General features: G+C 44.1%; 1 protein-coding gene across 2 annotated transcripts in view; it reads right to left on the bottom strand.

The window, feature by feature from the left end:
- The window catches only part of SESN3 (sestrin 3), a 66,466-nt gene extending 42,365 nt beyond the window's left edge, over nt 1-24,101 (bottom strand). The window contains exon 1 of one of the 2 annotated variants that reach the window (XM_077298453.1): nt 23,874-24,101. In XM_077298453.1, coding sequence (XP_077154568.1) covers nt 23,874-23,936 — 63 coding nt within the window. In that variant the 5' untranslated portion in view covers nt 23,937-24,101. The remainder of the gene's footprint in view (nt 1-23,873) is intronic. The other variant, XM_077298454.1, reaches the window with a different exon arrangement.
- Nucleotides 24,102-24,832: the final 731 nt, after the last annotated feature.

Consider the following 24,832-nt stretch of genomic DNA (forward strand, 5'->3'; position numbering starts at 1 on the left):
TATATATCAAATCAAAGCCCACCGTATTCGGCCTCCTTTTCATGCCCAAATGAAAACACCTTTCTCCCATGATCACGCATTTAATTCATGGTTATTCAAAAATTCATGCAACATAGATGCACAGTGATCAGCAATAGCGTATGGAGCAGCCCAGCAACAACTTTTCAGTTAAATGGTATATTATTTAATGACTATGTAGTGTACAGACAGACATGCCACGTTCTCCACATAGAATAAGGGACATTCTAATGCTAGCTAATCATTCGGCTGACAGCTCTTACTCTTGACTCCCTATATACATACACGAAATCCTGACCAAGCATTTATTTGTTTTCAAAGGGCTGAGGGGAGAAAGCCATTGTCAGACAATTCTGTTAGCAGATTATCTCCCTTAAAAACAAAAGGATCATCAAATGTCAGGAGGTCTAATACATATTAGATGGCTGGTCAGTTCAGCAAACTTTCATTTAATACATATCATGTTTTTTAGCGGATCTTGAGTCCAGCTGATTGACAGATTTTAAAATATTTTCCAAATTTCCTTAACTTAAAATGTCTATTAGCAGGTTTTAAAGACAACCCCTTTAAGTTACTAGTTTTATGATATACAGTACAGACCAAAAGTTTGGACACACCTTCTCATTTAAAGATTTTTCTGTATTTTGAGGACTAGGAAAATTGTACATTCATGCTGAAGGCATCAAAACTATGAATTAACACATGTGGAATTATATACCGTATTTTCCGGCGTATAAGACGACTTTTTAACCCCTGAAAATCTTCTTAAAAGTCGGGGGTCGTCTTATACGCCGGGTATCGCCTTGCCGGGTGTATATGGTGGGTGGGGGGGGGGGGGGAGTGGGCCTGATGACGACGAGGGGGCGTCTCACAGGAAAGTGAGTATCCCCCATTACCTCATTGTATCACTGCAGCGTGGGGTCTCTGCTGGGAGCGGCGGCGGCGGCGGCTGTGCTGTGGGGCGGCGGCTCCTCTTCTTCAGTGTGGGGCCTCTGTGCTGCTGGGCAGCGTGGGCGGCTTATCTTCAGGCAGTCGGGGCTCCTCCGGTATCTCCTTAAAGCCCGGAGGCCCTGCCGGCAACTCCATCGGTGCAATGCAGTGGCCTCCGGGAACATGGCCGCTGCTCAGATTCAGATCTCGTCCCTAGATCTCGGGAGACGAGATCTAAATCTGAGCAGCGGCCATTTTCCCGGAGACAGCTCCATTGCTGCTATGCGGTGACCTCCGGGAAAATGGCCGCTGCTCAGATTTAGATCTCGTCTCCCGAGATCTAGGGACGAGATCTGAATCTGAGCAGCGGCCATGTTCCCGGAGGCCACTGCATTGCACCGATGGAGTTGCCGGCAGGGCCTCCGGGCTTTAAGGAGATACCGGAGGAGCCCCGACTGCCTGAAGATAAGCCGCCCACGCCGCCGCCCAGCAGCACAGAGGCCCCACACTGAAGAAGAGGAGCCGCCGCCCCACAGCACAGCCGCCGCCGCCGCTCCCAGCAGAGACCCCACGCTGCAGTGATACAATGAGGTAATGGGGGATACTCACTTTCCTGTGAGACGCCCCCTCGTCGTCATCAGGCCCACTCCCCCCCCCCCAAAAGGCACAAAAGTCACCGGCCCTATAAGACGACACGGTTTATAAGAAGACCCCCGACTTTTAAGAAGATTTTACATTTTAACTGGAAAAGTTGGGGGGTCGTCTTATACGCCCAGTCGTCTTATACGCCGGAAAATACGGTACTTCACAAAAAAGTGTGAAACAACTGAAATTATGTCTTATATTCTAGGTTCTTCAAAGTAGCCACCTTTTGCTTTGATGACTGCTTTGCACACTCTTGGCATTCTTTTGATGAGCTTCAAGAGGTAGTCACCGAGAATGGTTATCACTTCACAGGTGTGCCCTGTCAGGTTTAATAAGTGGGATTTCTTGCCTTATAAATGGGGTTGGGACCATCAGTTGTGTTGTGCATAAGTCTGGTGGATACACAGCTGATAGTCCTACTGAATAGACTGCTAGAATTTGTGTTATGGAAAGAAAAAAGCAGCTAAGTAAAGAAAAACGAGTGGCCATCATTACTTTAAGAAATGAAATGAAAATGGGAAAACTTTGAAAGTGTCCCCATGTGCAGTGGCAAAAACCATCAAGTACTACAAAGAAACTGGCTCACTTGAGGACCACCCCAGGAAAGGAAGACCAAGAGTCACCTCTGCTTCTGAGAAGTTTATCCAAGTCACCAGCCTCAGAAATCGCAGGTTAACAGCAGCTCAGATTAGAGACCAGGTCAATGTCACACAGAGTTCTAGCAGCAGACACATATCTACAACAACTGTTAAGAGGAGACTTTGTGCAGCAGGCCTTCATGGTAAACTGCTAGGAAACCACTGCTAAGGACAGGCAACAAGCAGAAGAGACTTGTTTGGGCTAAAGAACACAAGGAATGGACATTAGACCAGTGGAAATCTGTGCTTTGGTCTGATGAGTCCAAATGTGAGATCTTTGGTTCCAACCACCGTGTCTTTGTGCGACGCAGAAAAGGTGAACGGATGGACTCCACATGCCTGGTTCCCACCGTGAAGCATGGAGGAGGAGGTGTGGGGGTGCTTTGCTGGTGACACTGTTGGGGATTTATTCAAAACTGAAGGCATACTGAACCAGCATGGCTACCACAGAATCTTGCAGCGGCATGCTGTTCCATCCGGTTTGCGTTTAGTTGGACCATCATTTATTTTTCAACAGGACACTGACCCCAAACACACCTACAGGCTGTGTAAGGGCTATTTGACCAAGAAGGAGAGTGATGGGGTGCTACGCCAGATGACCTGGCCTCCAGTCACCAGACCTGAACCCAATCGAGATAGTTTGGGGTGAGGTGAACTGCAGAGTGAAGGCAAAAGGGCCAACAAGTGCTAAGCATCTCTGGGAACTCTTTCAAGATTGTTGGAAGACCATTCCCGGGGACTACCTCTTGAAGCTCATAAAGAGAATGCCAAGAGTGTGCAAAGCAGTCATCAAAGCAAAAGGTGGCTTACTTTGAAGAACCTAGAATATAAGACATAATTTTAGTTGTTTCACACTTTTTTGTTAAGTATATAATTCCACATGTGTTAATTCATAGTTTTGATGCCTTCAGTGTGAATGTACATAGTCATGAAAATACAGAAAAATCTTTCAATGAGAAAGTGTGTCCAAACGTTTGGTCTGTACTGTATATGCCAGCTACATTTAATCATAGCTCCTCTTCGCTTATGACATGTACAAAAAACACCCACTATGTCCATTATACTATACAAAGTATATCCACTTGTAAGAAAGCATAAGCAAAGGTTCTCACAAGGGTTACCTCTATGGGCGCTGCAACAACCCTTGGGAGGAGGCCATCTGAAAGTGCCTACTGGAAAGTGGAGAATAACTGGGTGACTTGGCTGCACCCCGTAGGATTATCGGAGTTTTATCAATTGTATTTCCTAAACTTTTAAATTAGAAAAATATCAAAAAGCATTTCCCAAAAATAAAAAAAAGGGAAAAATTGATTCACCTTTGTCTCTAGATAAGTTTATAACTAACTACTTCTATAAAATGAGTAAGATACAAGGAAGAAGATTCTGGGTTGGAGAATATGTGGTTATTCCCAAAGCCACTAACTATACAGTTCTATGTAACCTGGTGATGTTTCAATATCTTGTAAATGCTGACTGAAGAAAAGATTACAATCTCCAAGGCAGAAATACAATTTGCAGTGTAAAATCTGTCGATTGCCAAATAAATATAAACCACAGGAATTGTGACAAGTGCTACTTCAGGTTTGTCTAGGAATTTCTCCTCTACAAAAAGTACTTGAGCATTTCATAATATGCCACCTGCAAAGGTACTTGGGCTCAAGCCAAGAGAATGCAAACCATCCACATGCCAGGAAAGAGTAATAATATGCGAGTATCAAGAAATCCCAGGTACAAATAATGTGCCAGTGCATAAGGATATATTAAAGACAGCAAGAACCAAGTGACTCTGAACAGAAATCTAAAATTGACTGCCGGTAGTTGTTTCTTGCTTATTTAGGGCTAATCGGGTCCCCCATCGCCACTCCACAAAGAATTCTGTTCACATTACTTTGCACTGGAGAATGCATTTCTCGAACTGTCCATTTTTCAAATAATAAAAACTACAGTGCCCTTGCAAAATTGTTAATCCAACAAATGGGACTTGAAGTGTCTGGTTATCAAACATTTGAATTGTTTCTTCAAATCTTCTGAACTTCCACATAATATTGCAGTGTTAGGTGGATATTGGAATAAAATAATTTTATATAAAAATATAATCACACACTAACAAGGAAATATTTAATTTCTAACAGGACACTGCAAATGAAAAAAAATTACTCAAAACTCATAGACGGAGTTATTTGAAGGGCTCCTCATTCTAGCTAAGCCATCATATAGCATTAAAATAACCACTAATGACAATGTTCCCACCACATCACAGGAAGGCACACCGGTCAGCTAAAACAGTTCTATAACTTGGTGGTCACAATAAGACAATGACCACTCACTGAGGTGTCCAGTCACAACTACATATTGAAATCTATCAAGGGAAGGACGAATGAGGGAGGAGTAGATTTAGAAGCAGTGAGAAAAAGTCAAAGAAACCCACAGATCCCTGGTGCTGCTTTCTAGGCTTTCTAGTAAGTGTTTCACCTCACTTAGGTCTGTATTTACAGCTACACTATTCAGTACTGCTAGATAATGTTCTCCATGCCGTTACTTACAAGACAGGAGAGCGAGAATGTCTCATGTCTGTTCTTTGACTGGGAGACATCATAGCAGCTTGTCTTCCCCCATTAGTTCACACACAACTAAAGTTCAGAGCTAAAGAGTGCAAAAGGAAAAACAAGCGCTAAACTGCAGTACCTGGAAACGGCCATTAGAAAGTGTACGGAGCGGCGTTGTTATGGTACGTATTTACAGCTTGCTGTGCTACAGCAGAATGGGGGCAGCAGTGCTACAGCAGAATGGAGGGCAGCAGTGCTACAGCAGAATGGGGGGCAGCAGTGCTACAGCAGAATGGGGGGCAGCAGTGCTACAGCAGAATGGGGGGCAGCAGTGCTACAGCAGAATGGGGGGCAGCAGTGCTACAGCAGAATGGGGGGCAGCAGTGCTACAGCAGAATGGGGGGCAGCAGTGCTACAGCAGAATGGGGGGCAGCAGTGCTACAGCAGAATGGGGGGCAGCAGTGCTACAGCAGAATGGGGGGCAGCAGTGCTACAGCAGAATGGGGGGCAGCAGTGCTACAGCAGAATGGGGGATGAAGAATCACATTTATACACAACACAGCACAGAACTGTCATTATGGAAGAGTGATAAACAGTTGTGTCCATAAATATCGGAACAGTTCGTAGATAAGGAGTGAATGTTTTATTATCCTCTGATTGGGGTCTGGTTCTGTGATGTGATGCCCCATAAGGTCTGAGGAGCAAATTCCTTCATTGATGTAAAAAGACATAAATCCATGCAACACATTCATGCCTGCACTAAGTGTGTCAAAGGTCGTCATAAGTTTATAGTCCCAGATTCTCCTGTCTCTCTGAGATTTGAAGTTACCTTTCAATACAAGTAATTTCAGGTCCATGGTGCTATGATCAGGCATGCAAAAATGTCTGGCCACAGGTATCCATTCCTTTTTTTCTTATTGTGTAGCGGTGAGAATTTATCCTTGTCCTTAGTTTATGCCCTGCCTCCTAAACATACAGACCCCCAGCTGGACATTTGGCACATATAATTTAAGCAGAAAGAAAAACTTTTCCATTAGAAAACAAATGAAACATGACCAGAAATATGAAGATGGAAAAAAAAATAATTTTGTGTGGTCCTCCTGAAGCCCAAAATCAACTGGGACCTACACAGGGTTAAAAAAGTTTTTGGTTTAGGGACAGGATTTTTTATAAGAGTTTCATACCCTTTAGTGACATAGAACTTAAGGATCAGAAAGTGCCCCAGGTCATGTGGGTTGAAAGTCCTGTGCTGTGAGCAAGCGGCAGATGATCTCTGGCACGCGGAGTGTGTCTCTGTGCACGTACAGTAGACTGTGTCACCGGGTATACGTGCGGCTGGCTCTTTTTTCATATACTGTACAATGTGTATGAAGCAGATAACCGCTCAGCTCCAATTTTACAATCTCTCCTGCCTGTTTTTTTTTTTTTCTTTTTTGCTGTACAAGCAAAACTGACGGATAGACACGAGATGATTATATTGCAGGATTATGACACACCTTACAGTTCATTAATCACTTCTGAGAACTTTATGAACTTTGCTGTCCAGAACGCAGTCTTTACTTTCTATCGAACTCCTTTTTGTGAATAGCCCTCCATCCTGCTGATCATAGACTGATCACAAAAAGTCCTGTGATCCCTAGTGGTCGATTGTAGTCACTGTGGGAAGGCATCAGCAATTTTTCAGTTTTCCTGCAGCACTCCCGCAGGACAAAAAAAGTATTACACACTGCCCTTTGAAATCAATTGTGTTGGGTCCTCCAGGTTGATAAACACTCTTGACCCTGGCCATTTTCTTTAGCTAATAAATGTTTAAAGGAGGGTGACTACACGTGAGAAATGTGCATTCGCTTTTCAGCGTTACGGCAGAGGGTCTACAGACTGATAAAAAAACTCAAGGAGTTGGCATCCCTAATTTCTCAAATTTACGGTGACCAAACTCGTTAATGTCAGCCGAGACAGACAACCATCTAGGTGTGTGCGTTTGACCAATCACTCTACAGCACATGTCAGAAGAAAGGTAGGGCATGTTGGATTTCATTATGCCTAATCCTCTGCTCTCTGTAGATAAATAGTAGGGTTGAAGAATTATTGCCAGCTTTGGGGTATTGCTTCCTATCAGCTCAATCTAATGGTGTTAGATCCCCGCATTTGCAGATTTTTGCTACAAATTGGGACTTATGGCAGCTTGACCCCTAAAGTCTATGGTACTATCCTGGAAAAAATATGTAGGGAATAGAGGGTGCTCCCCCTTAAAAAAGGGTGATGGATTTAGCTGTATAAAACAGGAAATCCAGAAATAGATGAGGGGGCTACTGTGCAATGATCATGGGATGGGTGTTGGCGGGGGTCTTCATAGGAATTAGTGCCGAGTATGAGCAACCTGACACTTGCGGCAAATAATATTAAGCCCGAAGTGCAGCAGGGACTATTCTATTACAACTTTTTCTTTTCCAGAGGGCAACCAAAAATATGAAAGTTATGTATGGGAAGCGATGACCTCTGCTAAGGAAACATTTGTACGGCCAAAATTGGAGGTTACTAAGAAAATAAAGCCTGATGTTTCAGAATATACCAATATTTTATCATCATTTGTGGGGTCTCCAAGCTGCTAAGTCGGTGACTCTTGACACGTCACGAGTGCTACGCGAAGACGCGCAGGTTTGGGCGACGGGGGGGAAGCATTACCCACAAAACCAAATTTGTGGTCAACCTGAAAATTAGCATAAAGGGGCATGGACAAAAATCAATAATACATTTGGGGCATCTTACTACAGGGGGCTTTTTTTTTAATGTTTGATAAATTCCTCCGAGAGTGTATTAAAAGCACGGCTATGGAGTCAGAGTCGTGGAGTCGGAGCCCATGTTGGTGGTTGGAGTCATGGAAATTGAGGAGTCGGAGGTTTGGCTTACCGACTCCACAGTCCTGATTAAAAGTGGTATAGTGTTTCACTATTCTACCGGTAATAGCAAGAGATAAGAGTCTTTTTTACTCCAACAGCGCCACCCTTCTTTACAGGCTGTGCCTGGTATCGCAGTTTAATTTTACTCATCCATGTGATATATATATATATAAAAAAAAAGCATGATGTAAGCAGAACAAAAAAAGCGGAAAGTTAACTAAAACTCAGACGTTAAACATTATCCTGAAGGAACAACGCAGCAGTTTGTTTCAGTCGGCTGCATTTCCTGCTTGTCTGATTATTTATCCAAGAGGAACCGACACAGAATAGAACAGAGGATTTCCCCCTCCGGGGCTTCCTATGCCCCCCGTATGATGCCAGCCTCTCCGAGACTGTAACAAAGGGAGGCACAGACTGCCATCATTCCCAGCTTCACGCCTGTCCCCTTTCCTGCAATTACAATCAGTAACAGAAATCCATTTTTTACCTGCAGTAATAACATTATCAGGCCTTAATGACAGACAGAAAGGTGTCAAATGCCAGGCATTTCTGCTTGATCACTGGCTCAAGACCCCTAGGGGAACAAAAAAGTATTCTAAAGTTTCAGAAAAAGAAAAAAAACAAAAAACTTTATGCAATAAAATGATATAAAATATATATATTTAATAGTTTTATTGCATAAACTTTATTTTATTTTTTCTGAAACTTTAGAATTCTTTTTTTTTTATCTCTATCACACTTAAGAGTACTTTTTTGCATATATATATTAATTAGAGCATTATACATTTTACACACATATATTAGTGTATATATGCAGAAAAGTACTCTAAAGTGTCATTAAACATAAATAACAGTGCATGCAATAAAATTTGGATATCTATATAAATAGCTATTATAATTTTACTGCGTAAACTTTTATATATGTTTAAAATTAGAGTAACAAACAAAACAAAGATAATTAATTAAAAAATAATATCTACCTAAAAATGGTGCTGATAAAAAAAAGTGAAAGCAGTGCTGGTGCGCTTTCTCAGGGTCAAAAGGGGTCCCAGGTACCATTAGCAGGTGACATATTGAATGACTCCATAGAAATACCCCTATACAGTGGACAGCACCAATTGGTGCAGAAACAGCAATGTAAAAACAAACAAATAAAATAAAAAAAAAGGTACAAAATGTATGCAGGGGGTGGGGGGCAAAAACTAATTTTTGGCCTCACCAATGATAAGACCCTAAATTTGCCAAGGATTTTATCTTGGTCTCCTGGCTCCATCCACCAGCGACCCTTGGTCACAGTATGGGTATTTCCAGCAGCGTACAAAACCCCATTTTCCTCATCGTCCCTTGTGTACATGGAGCAGTAGAGTGCGTGCATGATCATCAATACATGATCATCACCACTCAATTCAATTTTATGGGGGGCAAATGTGCTTCTGTGCAGCCAAAGCTTAACTCAATCCTATGGGAGTCACTGCGCCCCTGCGGGACCACCAACCTTATACATGGCGCATAAACCCATGGCCACCTATATACACTACTAAATCTTTTGCACGGGCTAAACATGACCCCCTCATCTCACAAGCATAAGAGGTCCCCACAGTTGGACTGTAAGGCCACGTTCACACATTCAGCATTTGGTCAGTATTTTACCTCAGTATCTGTAAGCCAAAACCAGGAGTGGGAGATAAATACAGAAGTGGTGACGTGTTTCTATTATACTTTTCCTCTGATTGTTCCACTCCTGGTTTTGGGTTACAAATACTGAGGTAAAATACTGACCAAATAGCGTGTGAACACGGCCTAAGAAATGGAAGAAACCAGAGACGACAGCTACTTACTACACGTTACTCTGGGGGGGCTCCAACTGTTTATTTATAAGGGTATTCTGAGAGGCAATGGGGTCAGAGGTCAGTTATAAAAGCCTCTTCTGATAGGAATTGTGCTTACTGGTCCCAGGTCACTGGTGGACCAGCGGTGGTCTTGTGGCGGTACTGGTACGTGCCCCTAGTAACCTTTTCCCAGTCCTATATTGTACACAGCTCCTATCATCTCTGCACAATCAGCCGAGTCAGCAGAACAGAAAACTACAGGAGGCGGCAGAAGGGGCCGCAAATACATCTGTACTGCTCGCTGACTGTGCAAGAGAGTGCTCCACTGCTTCAGAACTACAACTCCCAGCATCTCCTGACTGCCTGTACTGCAATACTGATCCGGACTATACAACACAGAGCTGCCCTCTTAGTTACACAGACTTCAGAGCTGAATTCTCTCAGCAGCCCTCGCTGTCTCTATGCTCGAACACAGCATGTAGCATCTGCCAGCAATTATTGTTTCTAATAACCAACAGTGAGTGCTGCTCTGAAGTATAATACAGGATAAGTAATGTAATGTATGTACACAGTGACTGCACCAGAAGAATAGTGAGAGCAGCTCTGGAGTATAATACAGGATGTAACACAGGATCAGTAATGTAATGTATGTACACAGTGACTGCACCAGCAGAATAGTGAGTGCAGCTCTGGAGTATAATACAGGATGTAACTCAGGATCAGTACAGGATCAGTAATGTAATGTATGTACACAGTGACTGCATTGGCAGAATAGTGAGTGCAGCTCTGGAGTATAATACAGGATGTAACTCAGGATCAGTACAGGATCAGTAATGTAATGTATGTACACAGTGACTGCACCAGCAGAATAGTGAGTGCAGCTCTGGAGTATAATACAGGATGTAACTCAGGATCAGTAATGTATGTACACAGTGACTGCACCAGCAGAATAGTGAGTGCAGCTCTGGAGTATAATACACAATGTAAATCGAGATGAATGTATTTACAAAGTTACTTCACTTTTTATGTAGATATTACTTCTTCAAAGAAAAATCCAGGCGAAACCAACACAGTGCATACTGTCTCGTGCAGGGACTAAGGAGGCAGAGGCCTATCACCAAACAGAGGGGCAGTGTAAAGCATTGCCCCCTGTAACCTGCATTAACATTGCGTAGGAACACAGCACAAGTCACTCAGAAAAGTATCTATTCGTTTAAAAAAAAAATATATAAAATGCCTATTAAATAGCAGATTAAAATCCAAAAGGAACAGTAAGGATTAAAAAGTGAATCGACACTTAAAAAAAAAAAAAAAAAAAATGGGGTGAAACCTCATGGATCCCTAGATTCCTCAGACAAAACAAGAAATACATTGATATTTCCCAGGGTGCACATAGCAGCGTATAAATTATTATTATTATTTATAAAGCACCATTGATTCCATGGTGCTGTACATGAGAAGGGGTTACATACAAGTTACAGATATCACTTACAGTAAACTTACAATGACAGACTGATACAGAGGATTGATCCTGGAAGGTTCATCATGGAACCGTAGAAAGGAGCAAAGAAAACACAAAAAAGGCAGACGATCTAAATACTAAACAAGTGAAACAACGGAAAGTCAATGGCGCCGTACAAGTAAGCCAGGGGGGAGCGTCCGTACTCCTCCTTGTCCCCCTTTATTTGGCATCCGTGTGCGGTCCTGTTACTTTCTATGGTGTTTGGCATCTATTATTTCGCCTGCACCCGCTGACTTTGTGCTTCTTTGCTCACGACTCCATCTAGGACGTGCGTGACGTGTACGTTGTTTATCTCCTTGATCATTTTTTCTATATATATTGACCTGAAGATTGCCTGCCATTGAGCAATATCCCTGGCACGAGTCATTTTTATTTTTTTTTTCCTTGACACACTTCGGCAGCGCCGGCCCTCCTGCCTTTACGCCTCCTTACAGTATGAATAGAAAGCATTCCTGAAGAGAAAAACAAGTCGTAAAAATATGCAGTATGAGGCCCGGAGAGGCAGGGGTTAAAATGGAGAAACAGTCCACCGCCCTCCTCCTCCTCTCTGGACTGCTCAGTCCAATATGGGGTCCTTGAAAGCATTATATGTAATCTGATCCCAAGGGCCAAGGAAGAAATCCCTCCATTCACTCTACTTTCCAGGAGGCTAAAAAACATGTTTTTTTTATTTTTTTTTAGGTGTTTGCTGTTTTTTTTTTCTTTGAAAGGGGAATGGGGGGGGGGGGGGGGTGAGGGTCCCAGGTCTTCAGCTTCAGTAAAGAAGAAAATAAAAATAAACTTTCAGCCAGCAATTTGCAGAATCCTTCTATCTGCAACTGTTCGCTTCAACAACAAGATCCTTTTACATAGAATCCAGCTGCCAAAGGCAGAGCAAGGCTTGACAAACAACTGCTGCTGGCTGCCGGCCAGAGCTCCACAAGAAAAACATTCCCCCCCTCAACTCTTCCACAAAGACCTGAAAAGCCAGATAGTCCCTATCTGCATCTACACTACTGTACGGACTCCGCAAGATGAGGAAAAGCAGAAAAATACAGTAAGACGACCATGCAAAGGGGCGAAGTGCTGCCCCCAAAACTATGAGGCTTGTCCTGTTATCACTATGCAGGAACGTTCCCAAGGATATCGCTTATTTACATGGACATACATGTCTGTACTAATTTCCTACCAATCCAGAGTTAGATTCTGTAATATGCTCAGGAGCTGTAATCACAACTCTGCTTGATGGCTCTGAAGATTGACAACAACAGCGTCAATAATGTAAGGAGGCAGATAAGTCATAAAAACTAACATTACAGTACAAAGGCTAAATTCATCATTAAGCCAAAAAGGAAAGCTAGGGGATTTCAGCTCTGAAGAATTGTGAAAATATGTATAGATTATAATAGATAATATAATCAGTACGTATGTACAAACTGACACCACCAACAGAATAGTGAGTGCAGCTCTGGGGTATAATACAGGATGTAACTCAGGATCAGTAATGTAATGTATGTACACAGTGACTGCACCAGTAGAATAGTGAGTGCAGCTCTGGGGTATAATACAGGATGTAACTGAGTATCAGTAATGTAATGTATGTACACAGTGACTGCACCAGCAGAATAGTGAGTGCAGCTCTGGGGTATAATACAGGATGTAACTCAGGATCAGTAATGTAATGTATGTACACAGTGACTGCACCAGCAGAATAGTGAGTGCAGCTCTGGGGTATAATACAGGATGTAACTGAGTATCAGTAATGTAATGTATGTACACAGTGACTGCACCAGCAGAATAGTGAGTGCAGCTCTGGAGTATAATACAGGAGGTAACTCAGGATCAGTAATGTAATGTATGTACACAGTGACTGCACCAGCAGAATAGTAAGTGCAGCTCTGGGGTATAATACAGGATGTAACTCAGGATCAGTAATGTAATGTATGTACACAGTGACTGCACCAGCAGAATAGTGAGTGCAGCTCTGGAGTATAATACAGGATGTAACTCAGGATCAGTAATGTAATGTATGTACACAGTGATTACACCAGCAGAATAGTGAGTGCAGCTCTGGAGTATAATACAGGATGCAAATCAGGATCAGTAATGTAATGTATGTACACAGTGACTGCACCAGCAGAATAGTGAGTGCAGCTCTGGAGTATAATACAGGATGCAAATCAGGATCAGTAATGTAATGTATGTACACAGTGACTGCACCAGCAGAATAGTGAGTGCAGCTCTGGAGTAGAATACAGGATGGAGAAGTACAGGATAAATAACGTACTGCATTTACATGGTAACTACTTAGATATGTGGTGCTCATAGGTGAATGCCCTTTAAGAGCGGCTGCAGATTTGAAGAGGGAGACGTTTTGGTCCTATGACGCCGCACTAAACAGATTACACCGCCAGTCCCTTCCAGCACTAAATAGAAGGGATAATCTTTTTCTTTTCCAATAAGATTATGAAGGGCACTGGAATGTGGAGACTATGGGTGAATTAACCTTTTCTAGACCTTTAGAAGTCACCAAATTCCTTGCAAGGTTGTAGTTAGAACAAGTGCGGCAGTAGATTCGGCTGTGCCCCACCTGTCCCTCGCCCCCCAGAATACCATCTGATCTGGTGTCAGTACGTGACACACAAACTCCTGTTCCTGCCACACATCTGCCCCGTTACACTGAGCCTGAAACAAGTGGAGGAATTCATTCAAGAAGTGAACTAAGGGCAGCCACAGAGTGGACTTTGTCTTCACAACCTTGATGTTTAGGGAGACCTCTGCCAAAAGTTTGAACCACCTGTACTCCTCGGACACAAGAAGATGATCAAAACCCTCTATCTGCATCATACAAAAGAAAATAAATGGGCAAACAAAACAGCTTTACCTTTTTCACTAATTTTGTAGGTGTTATGGCTTGCCTATTTTTAATATCTTTAAAAAAATTTACACTTCTTATAGCGACCACTAGATGTCAGCAGAAAGAGCTATGGCATCTCGCTTTACAGCCTACAGTAAAGCTGAATGTCAACCTCATTTTTCATATATAGCTTAGATAACAGGGTTGCAAACTTTCCTTTTTCTCTGATAACCTGTACCATTCCATGGTTTCACACTTACGCAACTATTTACTATTCTTGGAAAAAAAGAAAAACATACGGTATGTGATTTTTATCAGTGACCACTCAATAAGTTGTTCTAAGTGGTAGGATTTTTTTAGAACAATCTGAATTTTAACAGCAAAGCAAGACAAAATCTCTAAAACGTGTAAATCAAAAAGGAGATAAGTGGCGCTCCTACATCCCGGCGTCGCTTATCTTTTCTTTACAATGCGCACATGACGATCTAGGTTTTATAACGTCCTAGGAAAGATGTGACTTTACTCCATAGATACACAAAAGCAAGACTTTCTGAGAAATTACCCAGAAGGTTCATTATGTATCATCATCTGTATACAAAACACAGTAAAGAGCTCCCGATACGATCTACTGCCTCGTCAGGGCTAGAATGGAAGCAGAACGGTACAGTAACTGGGATTTCATGAGTATCCACACAACAACAGGGTGCCAAAACATCAGTCTACGCCATTCCGAAAGGACCCCAATGGACAACCCCCAAGAAGCTAAACACCACATTGCGCAACTAAACCTCCGTCCGATGTTGTACACGTGAGGCTCAGCTTCCCAGCAACGTTGGCTCGTTCTGGACTTTGAGATACTAATGTTTAACACAATGCAGTAAATATTTCTGCACAGCCACCCTAGAAAGAGCAAATGGAAAAACCCCACCTGAGACAAAAATATACCTGATCTGTAAGGTCATGGTCAGGGAGTGATGTCACCAAAAAGCCAAACCCAGGCCTCCCGAAAGCCACGGTCAGGGAGTGATGTCACCAGAAAGGCAAAACCCAGGTGTCCCGAAAGCCACGGTCAGGGAGTGATGTCACCAGAAAGGCATAACCTAGGCATCCCGAAAGCAACAGACAGGGAGCGATGTCACCAAAAAGGCATAACCCAGGCATCCCGAAAGCCACGGTCAGGGAGTGATCTCACAAGAAAGGCAAAACCCAGGCGTCCCGAAAGCTACGGTCTGGGAGTGATGTCACCAAAAAGGCAAAACCCAGGTGTCCCAAAAGCCACGGTCAGGGAGTGATGTCACCAAAAAGGCAAGACCCAAGTGTCCTGAAAGCCACGGTCAGGGAGTGATCTCACCAAAAATGCAAAACCTAGGTTTCCCAAAAGCCACGGTCAGGGAGTGATCTCACCAAAAAGGCAAAACCCAGGAGTCTCGAAAGCCATGGTCAGATGGAACGGGGTCACTCAAAATAATGGAGACTAGCTGGTGGTATTGCCCATGTGTCCAAAACTGAGAAGAGAAGACGGCAGCAAGTTTGCGGAAAAGCAGTCTGGGCTTTTGGGTAATTTTTTATCGATTGGATAGCCTAGTTCCACGGGAGCCGTCAAGAGGCTTATTTGTGACCAAAACTGTTGATAGCTTAGATGTAGGGCTATGAACACACGGAGTTTTATGTAGATGTTTAGGAGCAGATACTCTTCAAAATCAGCTTAAAAAAATAGGATTTAAAAATTCTTTCAATTTATTTCTATGGGAAACTCATTTTGCTGCTCAGGAGAAATAACTTAAGAAAACTCCTCATAGGAAGTGGTTTTGAAAAATTGCCTAGCGGAAAAAAAAAAAGAAATTGCATGTCAATCCTTTGAAGCAGAACCTGAAGGAAACCTCTCCAAACTTGGCACTGTCAAATCAAGTGGCAGAAAAAAAAACCCTCTTCCAAAAAGTCTTCAAAACAGCTTCAGGAAAATAAACACTCCTCCAAAAGGAGAGTCTCCTAAAGCGGTTTCCTCTTTAAAAAAAAAACTACTTTTTTTTATGCCATTCAAAAACCAAAACTCTGCATGAACATGGCCTAGAATTTCTGGAAATGTGACTTTTCACACCCAAGTCCAAAAACCTGTGACAAACACATAAAAAGGCACAAGGATGTGGCGTCTCATGTCCTTCCCAAAAGGAGACACCTTCTGAAATCTTCACACCTCTTCAGTAGACCACAGAAAGAGGCCTCACCCAAGTTCTGGCTGATTATTTATGGACCCGTAGTTCCATTGGAGAGTTTGTTCCAACATTAGGCTCAATATCGGACAAGTCGTTGCCATTTGCAAGGACCACTCTGCAAAAAAAAAAATCACAGATATGTGAACAGCCCCGTAGCCCATCACAGGCACTTGTGGCATCTGTGAAAAGACCGAACAGCCCTGGTCCGGGAAAAAAAACTGAGGTGTGAATGAGCCCTAAGGAAGTGGCGGCTGCCCTTTGGCAAACGGAAAGCCCATCAGTCTCCTGGCTTAAAACCGACTATGCACCAGGAGCCAAATCTTGTAGGACATATCCATTCGCTTCCAAACTCCTGGAGCAGCACGTCCATGCTGAACTCTCCTCCCACCTCTCATCTAACTTGTTGTTCGACAATCTACAATCTGGTTTCCGCCCCCATCACTCAACTGAGACTGCCCTGACCAAAATCACTAACGACCTACTTACCGCCAAAGCTACTGGACAATACTCTGTACTCCTCCTTCTAGACCTGTCCTCTGCTTTTGACACAGTTGACCACTGCCTCCTACTAAAGATCCTCTCCTCCTTTGGCATCAAAGACCTCGCCCTATCCTGGATCTCCTCATACCTTTCCAACCGCACATTCAGCGTCTCCCACTCCCACACTACCTCCTCATCCCACCCTCTCTCTGTTGGAGTCCCCCAAGGCTCTGTTCTAGGACCCCTACTCTTAATCTATACACTTGGCTTGGGACAACTCATAAAGTCCCATGGATTCCAGTACCACCTCTATGCTGATGACACTCAGATCTACCTCTCTGGCCCAGACGCCACCGCTCTGCTGTCCAGAATCCCAGAGTGCCTATCAGCCATATCCTTCCTCTTTTCTCGCTTCCTCAGACTCAATGTGGACAAATCTGAACTCATCATCTTTCCTCCATCCCACAAATCTTCCTTACTTGACCTATCTATCGCAATCAACGACATCATGCTTTCCCCCGTACCCGAAGTCCGCTGCCTCCGAGTAACCTTCGACTCTGCCCTGTCCTTCAAACCGCACATCCAAGCTCTCTCCACCTCCTGTCGCCTCCAGCTCAAAAATATCTCCAGAATCCGTCCTTTCCTGAACCCTCAATCTACTAAAATGCTTGTGCATGCCCTCATCATCTCCCGCCTTGACTACTGCAACATCCTTTTCTGTGGCCTCCCTGCTAACACCCTTGCACCTCTCCAGTCCATCCTTAACTCTGCTGCCCGACTAATCCATCTCTCTCCTCGCTACTCCTCCGCTTCCCCCCTCTGCAAATCTCTTCACTGGCTCCCATTCCCTCAGCGTATCCAGTTCAAATTACTAATACTGACCTACAAAGCCATCCATAACCTGTCTCCTCCATATATCTCTGAACTAATCTCCCGATATCTTCCCTCACGTAATCTCCGGTCCTCCCAAGACCTCCTTCTCTCCTCCACACTTACTCCTCATCCAATCGCCTCCAAGACTTCTCCCGAATATCCCCCATCCTCTGGAATTCTGTGCCCCAACACGTCCGACTATCAACCACAGTCGGATCCTTCAGACGGAACCTGAAAACTCATCTCTTCAGGAAAGCCTACAGCCTGCACTGACCTCGCTGCCTCCTCATCACTACCGAAGCTACCGCCTCACCAACACTGGAGCTCCTGCAACCCCCGACCTACTGTCTCCTTCCCCATAATCCTGTAGAATGTAAACCCACAAGGGCAGGGTCCTCACCCCTCTGTATCAGTCTGTCATTGTTAGTCTGTCTACTGTAAGTGATATCTGTAATCTGTATGTAACCCCCTTCTCATGTACAGCACCATGGAATCAATGGTGCTATATAAATAAATAATAATAATAATAATAATAATATCCACGAGGGGATAACTGGGGCTTCAGGGAACAGAGGATCTCGATGGCAACCCAAAACCCACCTAGACCTCCAGCAGGGACATTTTACAATCCAAAAATTACTTTTCCAGTGTCTGGGAAGGCTTAATGGTAACCACCATCTCTAGGGTAGACTGGTTCTCATTAAAGGGAATTTGTCAGTAGGATCAACCCTCCTTAGCAGTCTATACGGGCATGTAGGCCATAGGAAGCTAAATAAAATGATATCTTGATATCTGCGATCCGATGTCTCAACCCAGAGAAATTCACATTTTTCTTAACATGTAAATGAGCTGTTAAGATCTATGGGCTGGGCATAGATCTCCCTGAGAGGAACTGAACACAGCGCGCCAGAGCTGAACACAGCGCGCCAGAGCTGAACACAGCGCGCCAGAGCTGAACACAGCGCGCCAGAGCTGAACACAGCGCGCCAGAGCTGAACACAGCGCGCCAGAGCTGAACACAGCGCGCCAGAGCTGAACACAGCGCGCCAGAGCTGAACACAGCGCGCCAGAGCTGAACACAGCGCGCCAGAGCTGAACTTTGTCTCAGTACAAACACATTTTCATCTACAGTTGCCCTGTCGTACTGCTGTCAGCTCTGCTGCAGAGCGGTGTCCGATTACAAGCAACACAGAAGAGTTGGACCTTGTCTCATTGCAAACACATTTGTAACACACTGGCTGCCTGTGAGATGGAAGATGAAGCACTGCACTATGACAACTACTGCTGCAAATTTGTTTGCAATGAGAAAGTTCACTTTTGCTGTGCTGTTCAGTTCTGATATCACAGTGTATGATGAGAACAAAATGTCTGTCTAAAGTCATTTCATGGCTCACACTGGTAACTCTCCTTTTATTTCAATTCAGCTCTGGAGGCAGATTCTCCGGGAGATCCATGTCCGGTCCATAGATCTTAACAGCTCATTTACATATTAAAAAAAATGGATTTCTCTGGAATAAGACATCGGATCACAGATATGAAGGTATCACATTATTCAGCTTCCTATGACCTACATGCCCATATAGACTGCTTAGTAGGGGTCATTCTACTGACAGATTCCCTTTAAGGAGATCGAATTAAAGGATGAACTCTTAGGGTATGTGCCCACGTTGCGGATTCTGCTGCGGATTTTTCCGCAGCGGATTTGTAAAATCCGCAGTGCAAAACCACTGCGGATTTTCACGCGGTTTCTTCTGCGGATTCCTCTGCGGGTTTTCAACTGCACTTTCCTATTGGTGCATGTTGAAAACCGCTGCGGAATCCGCAGAAAGAAGTGACATGCTACTTCTTTTTTTCCGCAGCGTTTCCGCGCAGAATTTTCCGCAGCATGTGCACTGCGGTTTTTGTTTTCCATAGGTTTACATGGTACTGTAAACTTAGGGAAAACTGCTGCGGATCCGTAGCGTCAAATCCGCTGCGGATCCGCAGCAAAATCCGCAGCGTGTGCACATACCCTAAGGAAGCAGACACCCAACAAACATCCTGAACCACAAGGCCATAGAAAGGATGAGGGATCAGTGAGCAAAACCTACTCCCAGCTTCCACCTGTGTCCAAATGTCTGTGTCTAACTGCCCTCACTAGGCTATGTTCACATGTCGCGTTTTTTGCAATTTTTTTACAGTACTACCAAAATCTATCAGATTTCACAAATCTTATGCATGCTTGTTTTTTCCTGACAGAATTGGAAAACTCCAGCACTTATAAAATCTGCAGCATTTCAATTTTTTACCCATAGGAAGCAGTGAGAAAGTGCAAAAATGCTGAAAAGAAGCAACTAAGCGTTTTGCAGCATTTTTAATGAATAAAAGTAACTTTATTAAATATGTCCTCTAGACAAATCATAAGTAATCCGTAGCAAAAAAAATAACGCTGAATAACAGGGCAAGAAGAAGAAAATTTACCTGGTGAAAAAAATTGCTGCAAAACTGCAACGTGTGAACATAGCCTGATCAAAGCCAGCCTGGACGTCCTGGAGGGACATTATACAAAGCAAAATTTACTCCACACGAGTCTGGAAATGCGCGGTGGTATCGATGATCATATGAAGCCTTAAAGGCAATGTGACAAAAAAGAGAAAGATCTCTCCTCCAGAATGAAGAGAGGGAATTGACCACATATAAACATCTTCTCGAGTTATTGATTGACATCTATTAGGTTTGGGGAGATTTCGTTCTCATTTTCCATCCATTAATTGGTAACGATCATGTCCATCTGTGGACGATCAACATTCGGAATGTTCGGAATAGCTGAAATCTATCATTCCCAGGTGTCAGCGGGCGCGAGGTGTAATAAAGCAGATGATTATACAGTAATTATGGAGGGAGTAACGCGCCACCCTGCGACCCATCAACAACCGGCGCACAGTACAAGGAACATCTGCAGGGGAAAGTCAGACCCGGGGTAAACAAAGAGTAACCTCCCCGACCTCCGCTGCAGACCCGGGGGTCTGACTCCTCTGACCATCTGGAGGGCACAAAAATGAGGATTCTGCTGTGAACCTTGTGGTTGTCGAGGATTAGAAAGATGGTCCGCTTTTTTGAGAACACAATTTTTTTTTTTTTTTTTAGTGGATTATGTCCAAAATCCTCCGCTAAAACTCTTGGAAATCGCCTTCTATTAATTTCTACAGGAAACCCACCGCTGCTCATACAAGGTTTTTTTTTAACTTTTTTTCCCGTTTTGCTCCCCTCCCAGGAGGTTTTAAATAACACTTACGGAAGAAAAAAAAGAAAAAAAAATTATTACAAAATATATATATATATATATATATATATATATATATATATATATATATATATATATATATATATATATATATATATATATATACACACACACACACACACACACACACGTATATATTACATATACTTATATATAATAATAAATATATTGACTATAAGTAAATATATATGGTTGTTTGTGTTTTTTAAAGTGGATTCTGAAGAAAATCTATCCAAACTAGGCACAATCAAAAGACAGCAAGGAATGCTTAAAAAAAGAAAAAAAGTTTCCTGAAACTGTTTCAGCTTGAAAAACTGATTTAATTTTTTTGTAATGCCTCCAAAAACCCCACATGCGCATAGCCAAACAGCGCCACTCTAGTCCATAGGCTGTGCCTGGTATTGCACCCCAGCTACATTCACTTCTATGAGGATGAAGCTGCAGTACCAGACACTACCCATAAGTAAGAGTGGCGCTGTTTTGGGACAAACATTTGTTATTTCTACTTCTGGACATTGTAGTCTTTACCATACAGGACTGAGTCTTTTACAAAGACTGTACTATGACTGATTAGTCTTCATACCCTTTGGATATTGTCAGTGGCACATCCTTTATTTATAAGGGGCGATGCGCCACAACAGGCTGCTTCGACGGCCGATCACTGACATGTTTGGACACGCTTACCAATACTAGCTTGACTGATTCTACTCGTGCAAAAGGATTTGGGTCCGCCCATTTTAAATCTGCAGAGAAACCCATAAGAAAATCAGCACCAAAATTCAGCGCTGATTTTGTTTTTTGCTTTTTATTTTTTTTTACTGTAGACAAACTACTGATCCTAAAAAAATATATTAGCAAATTCACCTTCTGCGGCTCCCAAGGTAGCGCTGACCCGGCCCCCAATGACTACGTCTCATCACACGTGATCGCGGGTGCAGTCTGATCTGTTGAGACGTTGCTATAGCGGCGTCAGAGGAAGCCAATGTTTTTATTTTAAAAACTCTTTGAATATTTTTTTTTGTTTATTTTAGTAAAAACTGAGCCGGATTTCTTATTCTGCCATTGGAATATAAATGCTGCGCTGTGATTGGCTATCGGCAAAAAAGACAATTTTTCATTACGGTTTTATCAAGGCGTCCCAATCTCCATGGCGACTAATGAAATAAATAAAGTCATCAGAAATTAACGAAGGTAATTAGGAGGTGTCTGTGCAGGTAGCACAGCGATAAACAAGATCTAACCACTGTGTGTGTGCAGGAATGCTCTGCAGCTGAAGCAGGAGGCTCCCCGGACCCCCAAAAACGAGGACGACGGGGGATTCTCTGGCAAATATTTACACTTTATAACCAAATTACAGGGCTTTTTTTTTAATTTTTTTAATTCTTCCTGTAAAAAGAACATTTAAAAAAATAAATGCAACATTTTCAAGATCTGTGCTTGCTGTCAACGTAATTATTTACTTCCAAAAAAACCAAACATATGGATCAAATACTCCGATAGTAGGACTAGAGTAGGGCCAGAGGGTGCAGGTAGCTTGTAGCAATGGCTCATCATCACTACATGCAGTATATCAGGTCGGTGGGGGGTGGGGTATGGGTGGATTTCAGCTCTGGATGTAAAGCAGAAAGCTTCTATTCACCGACAGCAAGCGGAGAAGAGAATAAGACCGCTGAGGAATGGAAAGACACAACATACTAGAAAGTTAACAATAATCAATACCTGGACGATCCCTTTAACTTACTTAAAAGGGGAGTTCAACCTGTTTTGACAACTCCCAGAACTGAGTCCTGCACAACAAATTGGATATATGGTACTTTTCTGCAGCCGCATACCCCCCCTTGCCCTCGGTCAATCCTTTTAATCATTTAAAGGGGGTTCCACTTTGGACATGTCACCGCTTCTGCACAACAAATTCTATATTTCTGCAGCCACATACACCCCCTACCCCTCGCTCAGCAGCACAAATAGGAAACCCCATAGGGGGCCACAGGTTGCCGATGGGTTAGGACCTTGGCGTATATGACAACCTGTCGAACCTGACGAATAGCGCTCCGATGCCCCTCTCGGGTGATTGGGGGTCAAGGTAAGGTACGCTGCACCCCAAAAAAACAGCTGACTAGTAGGATGAACATAGAGGACTTATTGATGGATTTTTTTATTATTTTGATTAAATGCTGACACTACGTCAAAAACGGTTTAATCCTATTAGGCGACAACAATGGGGATGAAAAAAAAACAAAAAAAGTGACAAGGGCGATGGGTCCGCTACCGACCAGAACAACAAGCCACGGATCACAGGAACAACAGCTCCCACCGCAATCTCTGTGACAGCCGGCGGCCGAGATAAGCGCTGGCGCGATGTAGCAGAGCCCAATGTGCCGTGTAATGCGCGCGGTTACTCGCTCGGCTCTGCTAGATCCCCGTTACCGTAACAAAACCGCTGTGTATCAATAGGACGTGGGACCTGGAGTTAGAGCGCAAGCTCCGCAGCCCGGCACAGGGTGTGTGGACAATCCGCTGGCCCAAAAAATATGCCCCTCCGCTATTAAAAAGGAGAAAATATGGATTAAAAAAAAAAAAAAACCAGAAGAAAATAACGTCAATATTTACAGTAATAAGACAATAAAAATTAACCCTTTACAAACCAGACCTGGGGGGCCAATACGGATTGGTTTATCGGAGGAGGAGGATGAGGAGGAGGGGGCGATAGTTTGGACGAAGGGGGGAGATGTTTTCACATAGCAACAGGACGGCGATGCCGGAGCGCCCGTGGGATATAGACCGCGGCCGGACAGATATATGGCGCCCAGATCCGACACTATACGGGTTGTTTTTAGGGATTTATTTTATTTATTATAAATAATCCTGTAAGAATTCTGTAGGAGGGGGCGATGCATTTGTTGCAAAGAGATTTACAAAAATGTAAAAATAAAATAAAATAATGGATTTTTGCAAAAGTCTTCACTCCCCCAAGAAGTTGCATAAACCCCCCAAGAGGGAATGGTCACCTAATCAGTAACACATAGAAACAATGCAGAGGGACCTGTGGATCCAGCAGTGCAGACAATGCAGAACTACAAGTGCCAGCAGGACTCCCTGCAGGAGGGGATATGCCAGGACTTGTGCAGTTGCGGGCACTGGCAGGGGGTCGGGCTCTCACCTTCCTCAGCACTTTGTGGCAGTTGCTGCAGATGACATAGTCGCCGCTCCCCGGGCCGTTCATGGTGTCGCCTCCCCCGCCCGGTGCTCCCGCTGTGCTCGGGGAGTGAGAGAGAAGCCGGCGAGCTGTGCACTGCGGGCCGACCCGAGAGCACAGACCGGGCACAGGGGGAGGGGAGGACTGGGCGACAAGGACGAGAGGGCGGGAACAGACTCACTGACCCCGCCCCAGAGAGGTGGCAGTACTTATAACATATGCTATAACCACTCCTACAACACGCCCCTTTGTGGCCATTTATGGGTATAAACACGCCTACACAGCGGAAGAATTCATCACGGAGGGTCTAGCCACGCCCGGCGTGCATGTTCCAAGCTCAGGGTCTGCCATCCTGACAGGGATCCTCCCACTCGCCTTCTCGTTCTGTTCAGCCAATCATAGGTGAGCCGCTATTTGCGTCACGCCCCTTGGTGACTACTCCAGGTGGCCAATCCGAAGCCGAGAAGAGAGAACAGTGTTTTGACCAATAGGAAAAACTCGAAAACAGGCATGGCCACGCCCCCCGAAGCTTTTCAGCTTAACTTGCAGGACAAAGAGAATAGTGATTAAAAGGGGCGCAGTACTGAGAGGGGAGGAGAGGGGGCGCAGTACTGAGAGGGGAGGAGAGGGGGCGCAGTACTGAGAGGGGAGCAGAGGGGGCGCAGTACTGAGAGGGGAGGAGAGGGGGCGCAGTACTGAGGGGAGGAGAGGGGGCGCAGTACTGAGAGGGGAGGAGAGGGGGCGCAGTACTGAGAGGGGAGGAGAGGGGGCGCAGTACTGAGAGGGGAGGAGAGGGGGCGCAGTACTGAGAGGGGAGGAGAGGGGGCGCAGTACTGAGAGGGGAGGAGAGGGGGCGCAGTACTGAGGGGAGGAGAGGGGGCGCAGTACTGAGAGGGGAGGAGAGGGGGCGCAGTACTGAGAGG

The sequence above is a fragment of the Ranitomeya variabilis genome, chromosome 3 (genome assembly GCF_051348905.1).
Source record: "Ranitomeya variabilis isolate aRanVar5 chromosome 3, aRanVar5.hap1, whole genome shotgun sequence".
NCBI lineage: Eukaryota > Metazoa > Chordata > Amphibia > Anura > Dendrobatidae > Ranitomeya > Ranitomeya variabilis.